The 19204-nt window shown below is 42.9% G+C and overlaps 1 protein-coding gene across 2 annotated transcripts in view; it reads right to left on the reverse strand.

Annotated features, from left to right (window-relative positions):
• The window catches only part of ROR2 (receptor tyrosine kinase like orphan receptor 2), a 219121-nt gene that overhangs the window by 6991 nt on the left and 192926 nt on the right, over nucleotides 1-19204 (reverse strand). The window contains exons 5-7 of one of the 2 annotated variants that reach the window (XR_005020403.1): nucleotides 5605-5732; nucleotides 1470-1784; nucleotides 42-253 (exon numbers count right to left, since the gene is read on the reverse strand). Coding sequence is in view for 1 of the 2 variants with exons in the window: in XM_036856468.1 (XP_036712363.1) it covers nucleotides 8-253; nucleotides 1470-1784; nucleotides 5605-5732 (689 nt within the window). In the remaining variant the exon portion in view is untranslated. Of the gene's footprint in view, nucleotides 1-7; nucleotides 254-1469; nucleotides 1785-5604; nucleotides 5733-19204 lie in introns of both variants that reach the window. The other variant, XM_036856468.1, reaches the window with a different exon arrangement.

The raw sequence follows: 19204 nt of genomic DNA on the forward strand, positions 1-19204 counted from the left end.
TACATACTACAAGAGGGTACGTCACACAGTTCCATGCGTACGTTTTTATTCTGCGTGAAGCACCAGGGGCCTTCCATCTGCCCTCCAGGGTTCCGGCAGTAGGCGTGCCCTCCTCCGAGCTCGGGGAAGTCGGCGCTGGTCAGGCGGTGGCTGTGGGGATGCTGCAGGGCCCACGGCTGGCACTGGTGTCCCGACTTGGTGGTGCTCGCCGTCCCTCGGTAATCCGTGCCTGAGCCGTTGTAGCACTGATGGTCTGAGAGAGAAGATGTGTCAGGAGGCCCGAAAATTAAGAGGAAGCCGCCCTCCTCTGGGGGTCCAGGAAGCACCCTTCCTCAACTATTCCAGAAAGGAACAACTAAGCCACTTTGCCTGGATGTACCCACACTGAAATTTCCAAAAGACCAAAGAGTTTGACATCACTTCCAAGGAAAGCAGCATTAGACGTAATGACTGAATACAGTCCCAAGCCCACAAATTAAATGGGTGGGTGCACCAGGTACATATATGGGGAAAATAACTGGTCAGAAGTTATTCTATGACCCTGAAACACCTTTGGACTCACCAGGCACCCCCATTCCACAATGACGATGTCAACCCCAGCCTCACGTTCACTTGCGCTAGAAGCAAAACCAAACGACGCAGGAGGGAAGAGAAACTCCCAGGCCTGGCCCCCCAGCCTCAGTAAGGACGCGGCTCTGCCTCCTGTGCGCAGAGCCCCAGGCTCAATCCTCTCCGGGGTGGGGGGACCCAGGGCCTCTCTGAGCCACACCTGGGGTGTGTGTGTGTTGAACACCGGTTACACCGTGCTTGCCGTGTGCAGGCACTGTTCTGAGAACTTTCTAAATACTAATTCATTTCATCTACATTCCAGCTGCTGAGGTCAGTAGTTATTACCCCCGTGTAATATGAGGAAACTGGCATTTAAGCAACTTGCCTGAGGTCCCATGGAGTCAGCCTGGCAACCAGGATTTGGACGGCGCAGTGGGTCTGTAGACCAGGCTCTGACTGCCCTGGTGAGGAGCCCTGCCGCCCACGGGAACCCCGGCCTCACCAAGGAAGTGAATATTTCCCAAGCTTGGGAGGGAGGCGACCTCTTCCCTGGGTCCCCTCCCCTCAAGGAGGGCCACAATCCTAGTCAGCTGCTGAGAGGTGCTTGTGCACCACAAGGCAGGCTTGGAAGCAGACCCTGCCTCCCCCAAAGCTCCTCACAGCTTTGGCGGCAGACGCAGAAAGTCCTCCCATCTTACAGAAGCCAAGTTTGTGGCTCATCGGGGTAGAGTGACTTACTGGGGACCCACAGGCAGGCAGGGCCAGGAGGGCTGTGCAACTGGAACTGGACAACGGCGAGTCCCCATCCCGCAACTGCCCTACCGGAATGGGGGCCGGTCTGTGAGACTTCCCCGGATGGAACGGGGTCCCCAGGCTCTTAAGAGGCAGGACCCCGGGCTCAGGGGCGGGCAAGGACTCACAGCGGCCCAGCCTCTCAGCCGGGATGCCGATGCGCATGCAGTTGGCGGCGTCCGGGCTCTCGGGCATGGGCAACGCCTCGCACTTGGGCAGCTGCAGCCGCATGAGGATGAGCGGGTTGGAGCGCGCGATCGTGTACTCCTGGCGGCACAGGTCGCTCTCCAGCACCTCGCACTCGTCCCGGCACAGCTCGCGCGGCTTGGGCGCCCGGGAGCGCGCGTCGCACAGCGGGAACACGAAGTGGCAGAAGGATGGGATGGCGAACTGCGAGCACTGGTCCGACAGGTGCGTGGAGGTGCCGATCATGGTGAAGGCAGCTGCGGAGGCGGCGAGGCCGGCGTTAGGGTGGGCTGGGCCCTGCCTGGGACCAACACCTGCCTGGCAACCCCTGCCCGGCGCCCCTGGTTCCATCTCCAGCCCTGGCTGCCCACTCTGCCCGGGGCCCCTGGTCCCACCTCCTGCCCAGTCCCCCCAACCCTGCCCGGCGCCCGTGGCCCCCATCTCGTCCGTGCCCTGCCGCCCCCCACCCTCCGCCTTGTCTTCTGCCAGCCGCAAGAGGCTCTCACAAGAGCGGGGCCCCAGGGAGCACATAGGCCGCCCAGGTTTGCACCAGACAAAGAAGGTCCCTGGTGCCAGGGCTTCATTTACAAACATCAAAAGCGAGACAAGAAAGAAAGAAAACTAGGCCCCAGATCTCATCCACTAGATGCTACTTCCATGACAGGAAGATTCTGTTATCAGACCCAAAGCCACTTCCTAAGGTCCTGCTATGAACTGGCTCTGCAAGCACATGGCGGTAGGTGGAGCTGTGGGCTGAGTGGCTTCTAGAAGGAGAGATCGGAGCAGAGGCACAAGGACCACGCCTTGGTCCTCCTGACATCTCAGGGCCTGTGAGAAGAGGGGGGGCCTGGCCAGGGAGCAGATGACCCAGGGGATGGAGACAGTGTGCCAGAAAGATGAACGATCCGCCCTGTGACATGCAGCCCAAGGAAGAGTAAGATGACAAATGGGGGTGCAGGGGAGTACCTCAGGTGGAGTCTGGGGAGAGCCAAGAGACTGCTGGAGGAGATTTTAAGCGGGGAGAGGGGCAGGGCGTTGTGATAAAGGAGAGCAGAGAAGCAGGCTGTCGCAGGAGAGTCTGGAGCCAGGGTGGGCTGGCTTGCTTTCTAGGGGCAAGACGTCACAAGATGGAGCCTGATGGGAAGAGCCTGACACCTGATGCGGAGAAGGGAAGGGGGTGGGAGCTGCAGACACAAAGTCTGGGCAGGTGAGCGGGAGCAGAGTTGCCAGTGGCAGGAGGGCAGGTGTGCACTCCAGGCGCTCTCCTCAGGGCTGTGGCAGTCAGGGTTCAAAGGAAAGCATCAGTTGCCCCATACGTGCCCACGCCAGAAGGCCCACCCCACTTTGACCTATGAAGGACCTGCTTATAAGGATCTGAGCTTGGACAGCTGGAGAAAAAGAGGCACCTCTGCCTACACACCCTGCTGAGATGGGGAGGAGGAAACCAGCGAGGTTGGAATTTAGTTCCTGGGACACCCCAGCTCCACCCATGACTTGTAGTGCCATGCCCAGTGTGGCCAGCAGGTGGCGCTGCTGGCACCCATTCCCCACACAGCCCCCCCACCACGCCCCCCCCACCCCAAGGACCCACCAGCCACCCATGGCAGGCATTGGGTTAGATGAGCTGGCATGGGAGCCCAGTTCTGGCCCTGCCCTGTCATTTACTACCGGGTTGTCAGTCACTCAGTCCTTTCTGGGCCTGGGTCTTTATCTGTCAAGTGATCTGTCGAGGCCACACTTTGGGGAATGGAAGCCCACATGGAGCCAATAAAATAGCACGTGAGATGAATGGTCCACGAGGGTCTGGTAACAGGCTGTGTCCATGCGCTGCACGCAGCGCTGGGTTCCGGGCACTCTGTAGTGTGCTGCTCACATCATCCTTAGTCCTCTGGCCCCTTCTGGACAATATTAAAATTGAGGAATGGAGAGGTAAGAGGTTAAGGTGCAGGGTCTCTTGGAGTTGGCTGACGAAACAAGTTTGAACCCAGTTCAGTCCCATCACGTGAGCTGGCAACTGACTACCAAGAGGGTTGTTGCCAGTGTTGGCCTTGACCCCCAGGCAGGGAAAGACCTAAGGAGGCCAAACATGGCATTGCTTTTGGGTTACCAACTGATAGGATGTCAAGGCTGACCCTTTTAGGATTTCTCCTACCCCCGCCCCAGAACCTATCATGTGAGGGTTTATTTCTGAAGGATGGTTCTAGGCACCGAGGAGGTCCAACCATCATGTCCCCGCTTTTGTTTACACCCAGCACATCACTCTGATGGTTCTGGGGCCCATTCCTGGGAAGCTTCCAGAGTCCCTGGAATGAGTTCTGACAAGCACGCTCTCCAAATAGACTATCTCCACAACCAATGCAGTCTCTAAACCTCAAGTCAGTCAGTCTAGAGCAACTTCACATTTATTTTTTCAAAAATACACAAATGTAGAGAACCCTCATTCTAAACTTGTACCTAAAAACTATTATAAAAATGAGTCTCCTTAGACATCTGATTTGTTAATCCTTTAAACAACTCCTGAAGAAATAATTGAGAGACAATCTTGTGCCTTGAATCAGTGTTTGCCAATTACTGGGATATAAAATTAATTCTGGAGTCTGTGGGTAGCATTTTAAAAGATGATTAGAACGGAACAGAGAATGTCAGAGTGCATGGTTCACATTAAGGCTGGAACCAACTTTTTTCTTTAATGAAATAAAACTGAAGAGAAAAATCAGAGTGCACTGCCTTTGTTCAGGGCAAATGTTGTTTCCTGTAACCCATTTCAGTTCTATGAAGTAGATGTATATGTAGACTAAGTCACGATGTAAAATATACTTTTTATTGATACTGTATGTTGTGGTCAGAAAGTTTGAGAAGTTCTGCTTTAAATGGCATAAGAAGCTTTTCCAATGAGAGATACCAACAATTTCAAAAGATTCTCCCATTGGACCAAGATAGCACCTTCCAAGATCTCCAGGTCCCATTACTGCCCTTCCATTCTCACTGGACACCTGGCCCTGTCCTCAGGGGGCTCTGTAACCATGGGCCAGGCAGGCCCCTCTGTGACCATGACCTTAGACCCTCCAGACTGTGGGTGAAATACAAAGCCAGGGTTGACCTGAACTTAGAAGGACATCAGTGTCACCTATGTGAGTTTCTACCTGGGGACCTCCTTTGTGCCCTTACCAGGGCAGTGCTTTGCCAGCCCCTCCACAAATCCCTCTAGAATCACCGGGAGCCCCACATCGCAGGTTGGCCGGGGTCAAGAACCACTGTGCAGAGGATGTAGTTCAACTGGGACACCTGCCATCTTCACAAGATCCTCCTTGTTCCTTATAGAGTCCAGAGAGAAAACGTTTGGGCTTGTGGGGAGAGCAGAGAGAGGCGGAGGGGGGCTTTTTGGGGCCTTGGTCTAATTCATTTTCTCACTTCTCAAGGGCTTTCCCCCAGGAAGTCCTTGACATCAATGTGAGGACTAACAACCAACCAGAGACAGTAACTTCTACAACGACGGAGAACGAGCAGCTTCACTCCTAAATGATCTGCTCCATTTCTCACACAACGGAGAAGGTACCCAAAGACCTGGCTATGCCTGGAAACCGGGGGCCTACGGGGGTCTGAGTTCACTGCAGTGTCCCCAGGCACAGCCGATGGCCTGGAACCTCTGTCCCCAACAGCTAAAATCAGGCCCGGGCACCGTTTAATCAAGCGTAACTCCAAGAAGGCAGAAGAGTCAGGAAAAGTAGAACCAAGAGTGAATGTGGCAGGTGCCGGCCTGGCCACGCGGTGAGGACAAGACAATGCAGGGCTTCGGATCCACGTGGTTGACTTAATTCAGTGGGTTGGTACATTCTAAGCAGACTGTACTTGCTAATTTTCATATACAAATGGGAACATTTTAGGATAAACCGCGGTGGTAATTGCAACTGCTTCTGAAAAAGGCCTCTGACTTTCTCTTGCAGGAGGCAGGGCACAGGGACTCACTGTCCAAGGTCATAACCAACAAAACACGCAAGTGGGACTGAAAACGCACCAGCGTGGTGACAGGCAGCTGCGTGTGTGCTCGCGTCTCAGAACAAAGGGCTGCGCTCCTACCTGTGATTCGGTTTTCAATCTCCCCCTGCATCTGGAGGGAGTCCACATAAATGGTCCGGTTCCCAATGAAACGCGCACAGGCGATTCCCCGGTAAGGCTGGCAGAACCCATCCTCGTGGTAGTCGTCTCTGGTAAAAACACATGGTCTGTAAGTACACCGGAAGGTGTCAAATATCCCCGATTTTTTTTTTTTTCTTTTTAAATTCAGCATCTGATGATCTAGCCATCTTGTCCCTTGGCATTTGCCCAAATGAATTGAAAACTTCTGTCCACACAAAAACTTGCACATGCATGTTTATAGCAGCTTAATCCATAACTGCCAAAACTTGGAAGCAACCAAAATGTCCACAGTGAATGGATAAACTGTAGTACAATGTAATATTACTTAGCACTGAAAAGAAATGAGCTATCAAGAAAAGACATGAGAAGACACAGAGGAAACTTAAATGCACATTACTAAGTGAAAGAAGCCAATCTGAAAAGGCTGCATGCATACTGTATGATCCCAACTTTATGACATTCTAGAAAAAGCAAAATTATGGAACAGTAAAAAGATCAGTGAATGCCAAAGGGTGGGGGGAGGGTTGGTGAACAGGAGAACAGAGATTTTTAGCACAGTGCAACTACTCTGTATGATACTATAATGGCGGAAACATGTCATTATACATTTGTGCAAACCCAGAGAATACGCAACACCAAGAGTGAACTGTAATGTAAACTACAGACTTCAGCTAATAATAGTGTATCAACATAGGCTCACTAACTATAACAAATGCACCACACTGACATAAGATGTTACTGATAGGGGAAACTGTATGTGCAGATGTGGGGAACCAGTACACGATATCTCTCTGTACTTTCTGTTCAATTTTTCTGTAAGCCTAAAATTGCTCTAAATATAAAGTCTATTAACTTAAAAAAAAATCCAGCATCTTTAAGGTCGGGGGGGATGAAACAAAGGAAGTTGAGTATGAAAGACGGATTATAAATGCGAAGTGTACACATGGGTGGGTACGTGCTCATGCCTATGTTCAAATACATGCAGAATATTAACGATTAACATGTTTCATCGTAGTCTTAAACTATATCAGAAACATTACACCCCTATTAACTTCCGTCGTTTGCAAGCGACGCTTTTATGAAAATGATGTTCATTCAGAAACTGTGTTCTACCGTTAAACTGTAGGAGAGAATTCTTTGAAACAGAGGAAAGCAATGGAGAGGATTCCAAAAAGTCAGGCAGGGCCTCAAAGAGTTTGTATAGCGATATGTGCTTATTACACCACAGGGGAGTGGTGACCTCGCCACTGCTCCATAGCGCAGACCACGTGTATAAATACGGGGGACAGAGAGGGAGACTCTCAAAAGCACAGCCCTACCACTTGCCCTGCAGTCCGACCTTCCCCCCAGCCTGTAGGGAACAGCCTGCACACGTGCCCTTGGAGTCTGTGCTAAATTATTCTCGGTAAAACCTGTTAGTCCTGCCTTTGGACAATAAAATCAGTCATTCTAAGCACCTAGGTGCTTTTTAAAGTGGCCCTGAGGATGCTTCAAGGAGACAGTAAAAGTGGGCCAAAGCACATATATTAGGGCTGCCGTCTGCTGGGGAGCAAAGGAGAGGGCCCGGGAGCTCCCAGGACAAGCTTCGGCAAGTGCCTCAGGCCTGTAATTAAGTCACTTGTTTTCTAGCAAATCTGCCACCTGCCATAAGCCTAATACTTGTCGTCCACCCTACATTGATTTGGACCATCCCCAAACGAAATGTGGGTTGTGTCCAATTTAACCAAATGGACTTTAAGAATCCCTGTCTTAGCTTTCTCACAAATGTAAAGTCTGAACGATCGTAACAGTGGAGACAAAGGGTCTGGCAGGACACGGTCACTTCAGCCGCCTCTGGCTCTCTCCATCCTCTGCTGTCTTCTCAGCCCCTGAAGAAAATTTCTTTTTCAAAGAAAAGAACCTGGAGCCATAAATAATCTAAAACAGGAGATTCTGGTGTCAGCGAGAGCCGGATGCCCTTTCTCTCAAGCTCACCGGCCATTATTTCTTTGGGTCAAGGATTCCTTAACTATCGTTTAAATAAGCAAGCACATGTGCTAACAATACACACGCAACCCACCCCTCTCTCACCCTTTGTGAGCTGGAGTTAACTGCTGATTAAACTAAAACCAATGTTACACTTGCCAAATACACAAACGCAAGTTCAAGTCAACTCTGCCCTGGTGTGTGAGCTCTGTATCCCCGTTTGCAGTCTGGGTTTAGGTCACTTGCCTGCTATGCCAGGAAAAGCATTAAGATGTGCACGTTCTTATTAACATCAGCCCACCTAGGGTATGAGATTTGATTCAGTTAGTCCCTTGGGTGACCCCCACAAGAGCAAGCAATTTCTCTTCTCTGCCTCAAGAGTCAAGGAATAGAAAGCCTAGTCCCTCACTGTGGGCTTCTCCCTGGCCACTGGTCAGGTGCCCACAGGATGGGGGAGCAACAAGGGTGCAGGGAAGACACGCTGAGAAGGGGCTCAAGGCCATCACATCGTGTTCACAGCTTACTCATCTCAGTGAGCTTCTAATCTGGATTTTAGAGAATGTCCAAAAACGCAAACAGAAATGGTTGGACAATGACATCTTTCAGGTTTCTGAATTTTGAGAAAACAAGTGGGAATTACTTTTCAGTTTCAAACAGAATTACGTCTTATCTTCACCTGGCATTGTTTAGGACCTCTGAAGAGTGACAGAGCTGGAGTAAGTCTGTAAAACTGGTCGCTCAGAGACTAAAGAAAAGTGCTGACACAGAAGCTGCCTTCTATAAAATCCTTTAAACCACACAAGTGAAACAAGCATGCTCGCCAAATCTCAGAACATCAATGTGATAGAAACTCAATTTTGGAAATCTCCTCCATTCCTAATGCTGCCAGGCACTAATAACACAGATGAAGAAGAGACTTGTATACTAACAAGTTCATGGTAAAGGAGGAGAGAGAGAGGGAGAGAGATACCTACAATATTGGGGGAAAAAAAGCAATAGGAAAGGAGTAGGAGATTGGGAGGAAACAGAAAAAGGAGCCATCATACTGTGATAGAAAGGACTTCTTCACAAACGGCTGAGGAGATGGTGGGGCCAGTCAGCACCTTCCCTGCAATGGTACCTGCTAAAAACAAAAACTGGTTTGAAGAAAACCTTAGAAAAATTCCTTGTTACAAATAATGAATAACCTTTAAAAGAAAGTAGGCTCCTTTGAGGTTGAAAAGTAATCAATACCAAAACTCAAATGTAGTTACACATTGTGTAGGAAGGTAACATTTTCCCCAAACAGTTTTTTTTGTTAAAAGTGGTTAAACCATTTCATAATTATTATTCTTATTATGAGAGGGTCTGCCTGCAATAAACAGGCTTCCTGCTTGAGTGAAGCAGAGGAAGGAACAGCTTCAACAAAAAGTGATAAACTCCATAAGCTTCAGGTGACCTGCCAGTAATGTAAGAAGCTGCAGTAACAAAACACTCTTCAGAGGAAGGTAACAAAATCTAGAGTATAAACCACAATGACTGGTGTACAATAAAAAATTACCAGGCATGTAAAGAAACAGGGAAATATAACCCATGGTCAAGAGAAATAAACCCAGATGTTAGAAGACCAGCACTTTAAGGAACTATGAGTATGGTAAACAATGCACAGAAGAAACTATAATGAAGATATGGATGATTGCAGGAGAGATGGAAACTGTAAAAGAATCTACTGGAAGAACTAAAACATACAATCTCCAATAAAACATTCATGGTATGATATTAACAACAGATTGGATAAAACTAGGGAAAAAAATTGGTAAACTGGACAGGTCAATGGAAAATTTCCAAACTGAAACAAAGAGAGACAAAAAGATTTACCAAAAATTAAACAGAGCTTTAGTAAGCTATAGGAAAGTACAGGAGGTCTAACTTATGTACAGTCAAATCCCAACAGGAGGGGAGAGACACACGGAGTTGGGAAAAAGGTTTGAAGAAATGATGGCCAAAATTTTCCCAAATTTCATTAAAATACAGTAACACACCAACCAAGGAAGATCAGTGAAAAGCAAGCGGAATAAATACAAAGGAAACCACACCTGCTGATGTCACAATCAACTTGCTAAAAACCTAGGATAAATAGAAAAAGGGGGAGATAAAAAATAATGGCTGACTCCTCATCAGAAACAAAGCAAAACAGAAGACAAGGAAATGACAGCTTCAAGGCACTAGCAGAGAAAATGAACTGTGAACCTGGATTCCATACTCAGCAAAAACTTCTTTCAAATAAAAGGGTCTATTAAGCAAAAAGACATAACATGAATGCACCTAATATCAGAGCTTCAAAATATATAAACAAGAATTGACAGAACTAGAGGGCAAAACAGAAAAATCCATAATTATAGTTGGAAATTTTAATACCTCTCAGCAATTAACTGAACTAAACAAAAACATTAGTGAAGAAACAACAGAAACATTAACCACCCCCTTGACCCAATGGACATTTGCAGAACAATATACCCAGCAAGACAGCATACACATGTCCGTGTACATGGCACATTCACCCAGACAGACCATATGCTCTCCATAAAATAACTCACAATACATTAAAAAATTGAAACCATAAATTTCTGATCACACAAAATTAAAGTAGAAATCAGTAACAAAAATATATTTAGAAACTCTCGAACTATTTGGAAATTAAATAGCACACTTCTAAATAACCTTTGGGCTCAAAAAAGAAAATGCAAGAAAAATTAAATGGTATTTTAAATGGAATGAGAATATATAAAATATGAAAAATGAAAACAGGATACCCCAAATCGTGGAATGAAGCTAAAAGAGTAATTAAGAGAGACCTTTATAGCTTTAAATGCTTAAATTAGATGAGATTTTTCACCTTAAAAAGCTGGAAAAAGAGTGTCAAGTTAAACCTGAAGTAATTAGAAAAAAATATTAATGATGAGAGCAGAAATCAATAAAATAGGAAACAAACAATAAAAAAATCAATAAAGCCAGAAGTTCATTCTTCAAAAAATTAACCAAATCGCTAACACCTAGAAAAAATGATTAAGAAAAGAGAAAACACACATTACCGATATCAGGAATGCACAAGGAGACTCACCAAAGACTCTATAGATGTTAAAGATAATAAATGAACATAGATATATATATATCCAACAACTTAGAAAAAAATGACAAATGACAATACACCAAAATTAGCACAAATAGGAATAAAAACTCAGAATAGCCCTAAATCTCTTAGAGAACTTGGAGTTGTAGTCAAAAACCTTCCCATGATTAAATCTCCAGCCCAAAATAATAGAAACTGGTGAATTCTGTCTAATATTTAAGGAAGAAACATCAGCAATTTTACACAAACTCTTTCAGAAAATAAAGGAGTAAGAGATACTTTCTAGTTCATTTTATGAGGCAAACATAAACTTGATACAAAAAGCTGACAAGTCTGTTCCATGGACATTATAAGCCAATATGCCCCCTGATCAAAAGGGCAACATGCTCCACTAAACAACAGCAAACTGGACCCAGCGAAATAAAAAGACAATATAGAAATGAGTAATGGACCAAACTGGGTCAACCCAGGAGTACAAAGTTACTTCAGCATTTAAAAACCAATCACTGAAAATACAGAGCTAAAGAGAGAAACCATGTAATAATCTCAGTTAATATTAAAAAAAAAAAGCAATTGACAAAACCAACACTCATTCATTATCAAAACTTTCAACAAAGAAAATAACTGTCAATCTAATAAAAAGGGCATCTATGAGAAACCTACAATGAATTTCTTACTTAATGGTGAAATAAGGAACATTTTCCCCATAGATATAGAAACAAGACAAAGATATCTGCTCTTACGTCTTCTACCCAACATCGCCATGAAGTCCTAACCATTACAATAAGGAGATAGATAGATAGATAGATAGGGGATGGTAAATAGATAGATAAATGGCTTACAGATTAGAAAGGAAGAAATAAAACTGTCTTCACTCATAGATATCATAATTTACATAGAAAATTCTAATGAATATATTAAAAAATTACAAAAATTAATATGGATTTAGTAAAGCCACAAGATAAGGACAACATAATCAATTATATTTTTATATTTGAGCACCAATTAGCAAATGAAATTTTTAAAAAATATCATTTACAATAATATTAAAAATACACAGAGAAGTAATCAAATTCATAGAAAGTAGAATGGTGGTTGTCAAGGGCTGGGGGCGGAAAGAATGGGGCATTATTGTCTAATGGATACAGAGTTTCAGTTCAGGAAGATGAAAGTGTTCTGGAGAGGGGTGTGGTGATGATTGCACAACAATGTGATTGTGCTTAATACCTCTGAATTATACACTTAAAATGGTTAAAATACTTAGAAATAAACCTAACATGTACAAGACTTCCACACTTAAAACCTCAAAACACTGCAGAGAGAAAGGAAAGAAAACCCAAATAAATAGAAATACATACCATGTTCATAGATTGGAACACTCAATAGTTTAAAGAAGTCAATGTTCCCAAAGTGCAATATCACCCCATCAAAATCCTAGCAGGATTTCCCCGCAAATTACCTTTTACTACAAAAAGAAAAATAACTGTATTATGAGAAAACAGATCTTAACCAAGTGAGAAAAATTAACGTCACCAATAGGGGGCAAACTGACATCATGTACCTCCAGAAGTGATACCCTGAGAAGGAAATATCACTTACATTATTTCAGTCAAAAATGCATAACCAGATTCTAATCATGAGTAAACATCAGCCAAACTCAAATTTAGTGATATTCTACACAATAACCGTTCCCCACTTATCAAAAATCTCAGTGTCATGAAGGGTCCAGGAACTGTTGCAGAGTAAAGGGGACTAAAGCAACATGGTGAGGAGCTGTACCCAGGGGCGGGGGGATCTAAAAAGCATTACTGGGACAATGAAAGAAATTGGAGTATGAATGGCAATTCAAAGACATATATCCTGAAGTTGAAGCTGTCGTTCTGTAAGGAAACACTGTTGGTCTTAGGGAATATACACTGAAGTGTTAAAGGGCAAAGGGGTGTAATGAATGCAACCTACTCTCATATGGTTCAGAAAACAATAATAGTTGCAAACAGGCATAGAGGGAATGATAAGTCAAATATGGCAGAATGACAAAAAATTGGTAAACCTGGGTAAAGTCATATGGGATTACTTATTACTATTCCTGTGACTTTTTTATAAGTCTGAAGTTATTTCAAAATCAAAAGTTAAAAACATCCCAGTAGGCACTGTGGTAGAAACTAACAAACACTCTAGAATTTAAATGGAAATGCAAAGGTACTAGAGTAGCTAAAACAATCATGAAAGAGAAGAAGAATGATGGAAGATTTACACCCCTTGATTTTAAGACTTACTGTAATATTGCAGTTATTAAGACAATGTGGTATTGGAGTGTAAGGATAGATCAATAGAACATAACAGAGAATTCCAAAATATATCTTCACATGTAGTCAAGTGATTTTCAATAAAGGCACTAACACATTCAAGGGAGACAGAACAGTCTTTTCAAAAATGATGCTGGAACAACTGGATATTTGTATGGAAAAAAATGAACTTAAACGCATTAACTCACACCATACACAAAAATTGTTTTGAAGATGGATCATAGGCCTAAACATAAAAGCTAAAATTAAAATGCTTACAGAAGGAATCACAGGAGAATATCTTTATAGTATTGAGGTAGGTGAGAGCAAAGGTTTCTTAGACATGATGCATAAAAGAAAAAAACCATAAATCAGATTTACCAAAATTAAAATTTCCTGATCATCAAAAGACAGCATTAAGAAAATTAAAAAGGCAAACCACAAGCTGGTAGAAAACACCTTATAATATCTGACAAAGAAATTGTATACAGAAAATATAAAGAACTCCCATAACTCAATAAGAAGACAAACAACACAGTAAAAATTGTACAAAAGGCCTAACAGATACTTCACAAAAGTGTGTCCTTAGAAGATGGCCCCATTTTTAGTGACTGAAGAAATATAATTAAAACACCATGAAACATCACGATGCAAGACACTAGAATGGCTACAATTAAATGACTGACTATCAAATGTTGGTATGGATGTGGGGCAACTGGAACTCTCATACGTTGCTGGTGGCAGTATAAAATGGAAAGGTCACTTTGGGGAAGAATTTGGCAATTTCTTATACAGTTTATATATATACATACCATCTGACTGAGCAATCTTACACCTAGGATTTATTCTAGAAAAATGAAAACATGTTCCCCCAAATTAAATATTCATAGCAGTCTATTTATAATTGCTCCAAATTAGAAGCCCAAATGTCCATCAACAGATAATACATTGTAGTATCTTCATACAACAGAATTGTCATCAATAAAAAGGAATAAACCACAGAAAGTATTTTTCAGATATTACATTTTGTGAAAGAAGCCAGACATAAGAGTCTCCCAGGAAAATGTAAGCAGCACAAGGCAGGAGTTTTTAGTTTTTGTCTGTTTCATTCATTGTTGGATCCCCAATAACTTGAACAGGGCCTGGCACATAGCTGGCCCTCAATATAAATTTGTGAAATAAATGAATAAATGAATGAATGATTTCCTTGAAAATTAGACATCATACTTTATTCCTCTCTACTTTTGAGATGAAATACTCCTGCATGCAATTATACTGATGTCATATTTGATGTGGCAAAAATGTGAACGGAGCACATTCATTCATAAAGCCAACACCAACATTCATGTCATAAAAACCCAAGTCAGCAAAACCTTTTAGAAACATTGGCTTTTGCAATGGCCATCTCTAAGGCTAGGATCACATGAGACGGCCAGAGGCAGAGAAACAGTGTCTCCAACACTAATAGTTCATTGGCAAGCAAACGTTATTCTCTTCTGTCATGTTCAGGGTGCTGGTCCCTCTCACATCAACCTTGGAAGATTGGTGACTTTGGGTGAATTTGGAGGTTGGTGTGTAAAAAGCTCTCATTCATGTATAATAGGGCATCATAGCTGATACATGAGTTTAACTGAAAACAAAAAGATTTAGTGGGAGCATTAAATGTGCTTCTACCATCAAGTGCTAGTATTATCATTACTGCTAAAGCACAAACATTTTCATTTGTGTCACTATATGATCTGAATTAAAAAGAATGTGTGTGTATGTCTCTAACTACTTTATGACTGTGTTTAGCCACTTATCGCCTGTATCACATAATCTTAAAATGAATTAAGTTTCTATCTTTTATTCAAGTTCTGCACTATGGGATTTAAGGGGAGTTACTTTTCCAGAAAAAAGAACCTATCACAACAAGAAGTCATGGAGAAAAAATTAGGTTGGCTTCTCTCCCCCTTCCAACTCAATTTCATTAGGTTGGTGGTTTAATGAATTTAACATCAAATGCTAAATGTTAGCCTTTTGTCTGAGTTAATTTACTTTTACCAACTTGTCAGTAAGGCAGCTTGCTTTCTCCTGAAGTCATTTTTAATTACTGGATAGTCAGTTGGCAGTTTCAGGGGGTTTTTTAATAGTGCTATTTTCCTATAATTAGGATAAAGTTTGAACTAGGTTTATGACAGTTTCCCAAAGAGCAATGGAAGGAGTTTGAGGTAGCAGATGGCTGAGATCCATTTAGACATGCAAATTGTGAGGTGCCTGTGAATCATCCGCCTGGAAATGCCCACCATGGGGCTGAACTGGGGGGCCTGGAGATGGGGAGATAAGTCAGACTTGGAAGTGGAGATGTCAGGGTCATGAGCTTATGGGTGGAGAAGGGCTGAAACCTTGGAATTGCCTGCAAGTCGTGAAGCAAGAAGGGCTCAGACATGGCCTCAAGGAAAGTGATTTCCCAGCGGCCAATAATGAATGTAACTTTTAATTGTCCAAAAAACAACACATTTTCCTTTAAGCAGACGTTCGTTGAAGCACATTAGGCGTGCATTTACTTGTGAGCCATCAGGGTAGCCTAGGACAACCAACACAGGAAACATGGAAGCCCTGACGCTCACGCTTCAGGGAGCACTCCCGACCCCTTCACCCGACGACTTTGCTACCACCAGGCTACCCCACCAGTGTACATATGTGTCTATCATCATGAAAATAAACCACTTTTTAAAAGAGTAGCTAGAAAAGATACCCACACATGAAATGTGAGACACACAGCCTCACATTAATCCCCTCGCATTACCAAACCTGCTACCTGAGTAAGCTATAATCACCCTGTCTTTGAACCTACGTCTGTGGAGACACAGCCTGTCCTTGAAGCTTTTGTTCTCCATACACACACCCTCCTCACCCCACCTTCAAATGGATGGAAGGAAAAACAATGTTTTAATGGTAATAAATCCCTTAACCTCTGGGGATTTCCACCCCACCCCCCACCCCATCTCCTTCAATACACACAAACTGATATCCACCAACACTGCTGATGACCACGTGTGTGGATGTGTGAGGGCAGCGGCCAGAGGAAGAGAGCGAAGAGCCTGGAGGGGATGAGTCATCACAACCATCCCCGTTCACGGTTCAGAACCAACCTCGGCGTGTCCCCATGCTGACATGCTGTACACAGGGATCAACCAGGGCTGTATGATTATTCACTGTTTCAACTCTCCATTTGCAGGTACAGGATATACCACCAGACCAACAATGAAAGAGCTTTAACTGCTGTGCATTTTCTCAGGAAATGGCCCAAGAGGAGAGAGTCACAGTATTGGATAAGCTAGTGATATTCCAGAGACAAAAACGGAGAACTTGTGGGTAATTCTGTTTTAAACCCGCTGATGTTCCTTCTTTTTGTCTTTGTTCTGGTCAACTTCCAGAGATATCATAAAGGAGGTGAAGGTGAGTCTGCCGAAACATAATTACAGTCAATGGGGAGGAAAAAAATCATGGTCACAAAAAAGACAGCCGTCAATGGGCTGGTGCCTTAGGCTATGAAGTATCTGAACAAAGCGGGTCATCTGCCAACACAAAGTTAGCAGATCAATTCAGCGTAATATTAAAAGAATATCTCACCCTGACCAAGTGGATTTCAGTCTAGAACTGTGAAGCGACCCAGTAATAGGAAATCTATTACATACCGTAATATTAATACGTTGAAAGGAGAAAAACTACACAATCACCTTTGTATCTGAAAAAGTAACTGTAAAAATCAAACTTCTATGCAATTCCAATAAAAATACAAACTGATAAAATTCATATGGAAGAATAAAAGATAACAGTCAAGATAATTTAGAAAAATGGTATAGTAATAAGGTAGCTGTATTAGCCAGCTTAGGCTGCCATAACAAACACCACAGACTGGGGGGCTTAAACAACAGACAATGACTTCTCACAGTTCTGGAGGTTAAGTTCAATATCAAAGTGCAACCCTATTTAGTTCCCAGCTTTCAGACGGCCACCTTCTCGCTGTGTCCCCACATGGCAGAAAGGAGAGACAGCAATCTCTGATGTATCTTCCTCTTCTTATAAGGACACCAGCCCTATCAGATCAGGGACCCACCCTTAAGACCTCATTTAACCTTAATTACCTACTTAAAGGCCCTATCTTCAATACAGTCCCATGAAGGGGGGTTAAAGCTTCAATATCTGAATTTGGTGGGGGGGCACAATTTAATCCATAGTAATAAGCAAAAATATTTCTCTACATATAGCAAGATATATTACAAAGATATAGTGTTAGAATATTGTGGTATTTATTCCAGGCACAAAAGTTACTAGAACAGAATAGAGAGCCTAGAAGCAGATCCGCATGTATAGAAATTTCACAGATGACAGAAGTGACATTAAATTTAATGATTACAGATGTGGCTATTCATTAGATGATGCCAAGGCACTAGGCCATTGAGATAGGAAAATATTACAGTAGAACCCTAGCTGATACCAGCATAAAAATCAATTCTAGATGGAGTAGAAACTGTGTAAAAATTGTATCTAGAATATATTTTAAGACTCTTGCAAATCAATATGAAAAAGACAAACGTCCTAATGAAAAATGGACAAAATACAGTCGACTCTGGTTGTCTGTGACAGTCATTTTCTATAAAGTTGCCACAAACACTGAATTAGCAAATACTGAGCCATTGTTCCTAAGGCAAATAAAGAGATACTTTTCTGCAAGTCTGTGGTCATAACGTTTTCATCAACCAATCAATACATAACCTTGTTTTATGTGTGTTTCTGTTTAAAGATGTCTTATTTAATGTGGTTGGTGATTCATTAATAATAAGCTTGGGGCCAACAGCACTGTAACTCATGCTTGAATGAAGCTTATCTAACGTATTTCCTCCACAAGGCACATCATAGCCTTCTGGTGCTTAGGAACATAAGACAGCACTTCAGCACTGTGCTTGGGGCCAGTCTAAACATCAAAATCACCAACGAAAAGTACAAAATATAAACAGACCCAGAAAAGGACTCTTGTGCACAGCAGGAGAGCTGAAACAAGATGGCAGATCTCAGCTGGGAACGCATGCACTGGGCAACTCAAATTTTTCACTGTTGTGTGCATATCCATGAGTGACCATGGAAACATCCTGAGTATTGATTTGGGGGTTACAAAGAAATTTTACTGAGTAAGAAAATTTGCAAGTATTGAGTCTATAAATAAGAATGGACTGTATTTGAACTGGCAATCCAACGGTTATTAAACCAATACAAATATGTTCAACTTCACTGTTTACTGGTGAAATCTAATGTAAAATTACTATAACTTACAACCGACACCCAAGATATTGGCAAAATTTTGAGTTCTGATAATACCACGTGCTGGAAAACATGGGGAAATAAGAACTCATGCTTTGCCGGTGGGACTAGGAAGTCCTTTATCACTTTGGAGGGCAATCTGACCATACACGGTAGAGGTGGGAAGTGCATACCTGCAATTCCACTCCCAGACTTCTACTGCTGGAGGACTCTGGCCCACTGGGACAAGTAGACATGGAAAGGTGTTTACATAAGATGGTCTGCATCAGTGAAAACAACTAACCTTCACTGAGTAGACACATGGACAATTAAAGTGAGACTGACTCACAGAATGGAGTATTGTATATTTGTTAAAATGAACTTAACCTACATGTATTAACCTGGACTTCCAGATTGGCAAACCCCCCTCCTCACCCACCTCTAGAAAAACTGCACTTATATGCTATTTACAAGAGACCTACATAAAACAGAACACAAAAAGGTTGAGGGAAAAAGTGGGACAGGAATAGTAAAACAGCTTTCTAGCAAATGCAAATAAAAAGAAAGTAGGTGGAGCAATATTATTGCTAGGCAAAATCGAATTCAAGGCAAAAAGCCTCAAAAGAGACTTAAAAACAAGACAAAATGAAACAAAAGCTATATAGTCTCAAACCTGGAGGTATTTAAGAACATAAACTCAAAATTTAAAAAAATAGAAAACTGATAGAAATTGGCAAATCCGAAATGAGTATAGACAACTTTCATATATTTTCAGATATCTGTAACCAATGTGAACAAAAAATATAGACACTTTTAATAACACACTTAACATATGTGATTTAATATATGAATTGAAATATTGTGTACTGGCTACCATCACAGCACATTTATTTTTTGA

Source organism: Balaenoptera musculus, chromosome 6 (assembly GCF_009873245.2).
Source record: "Balaenoptera musculus isolate JJ_BM4_2016_0621 chromosome 6, mBalMus1.pri.v3, whole genome shotgun sequence".
NCBI classification, from domain to species: Eukaryota; Metazoa; Chordata; class Mammalia; order Artiodactyla; family Balaenopteridae; genus Balaenoptera; species Balaenoptera musculus.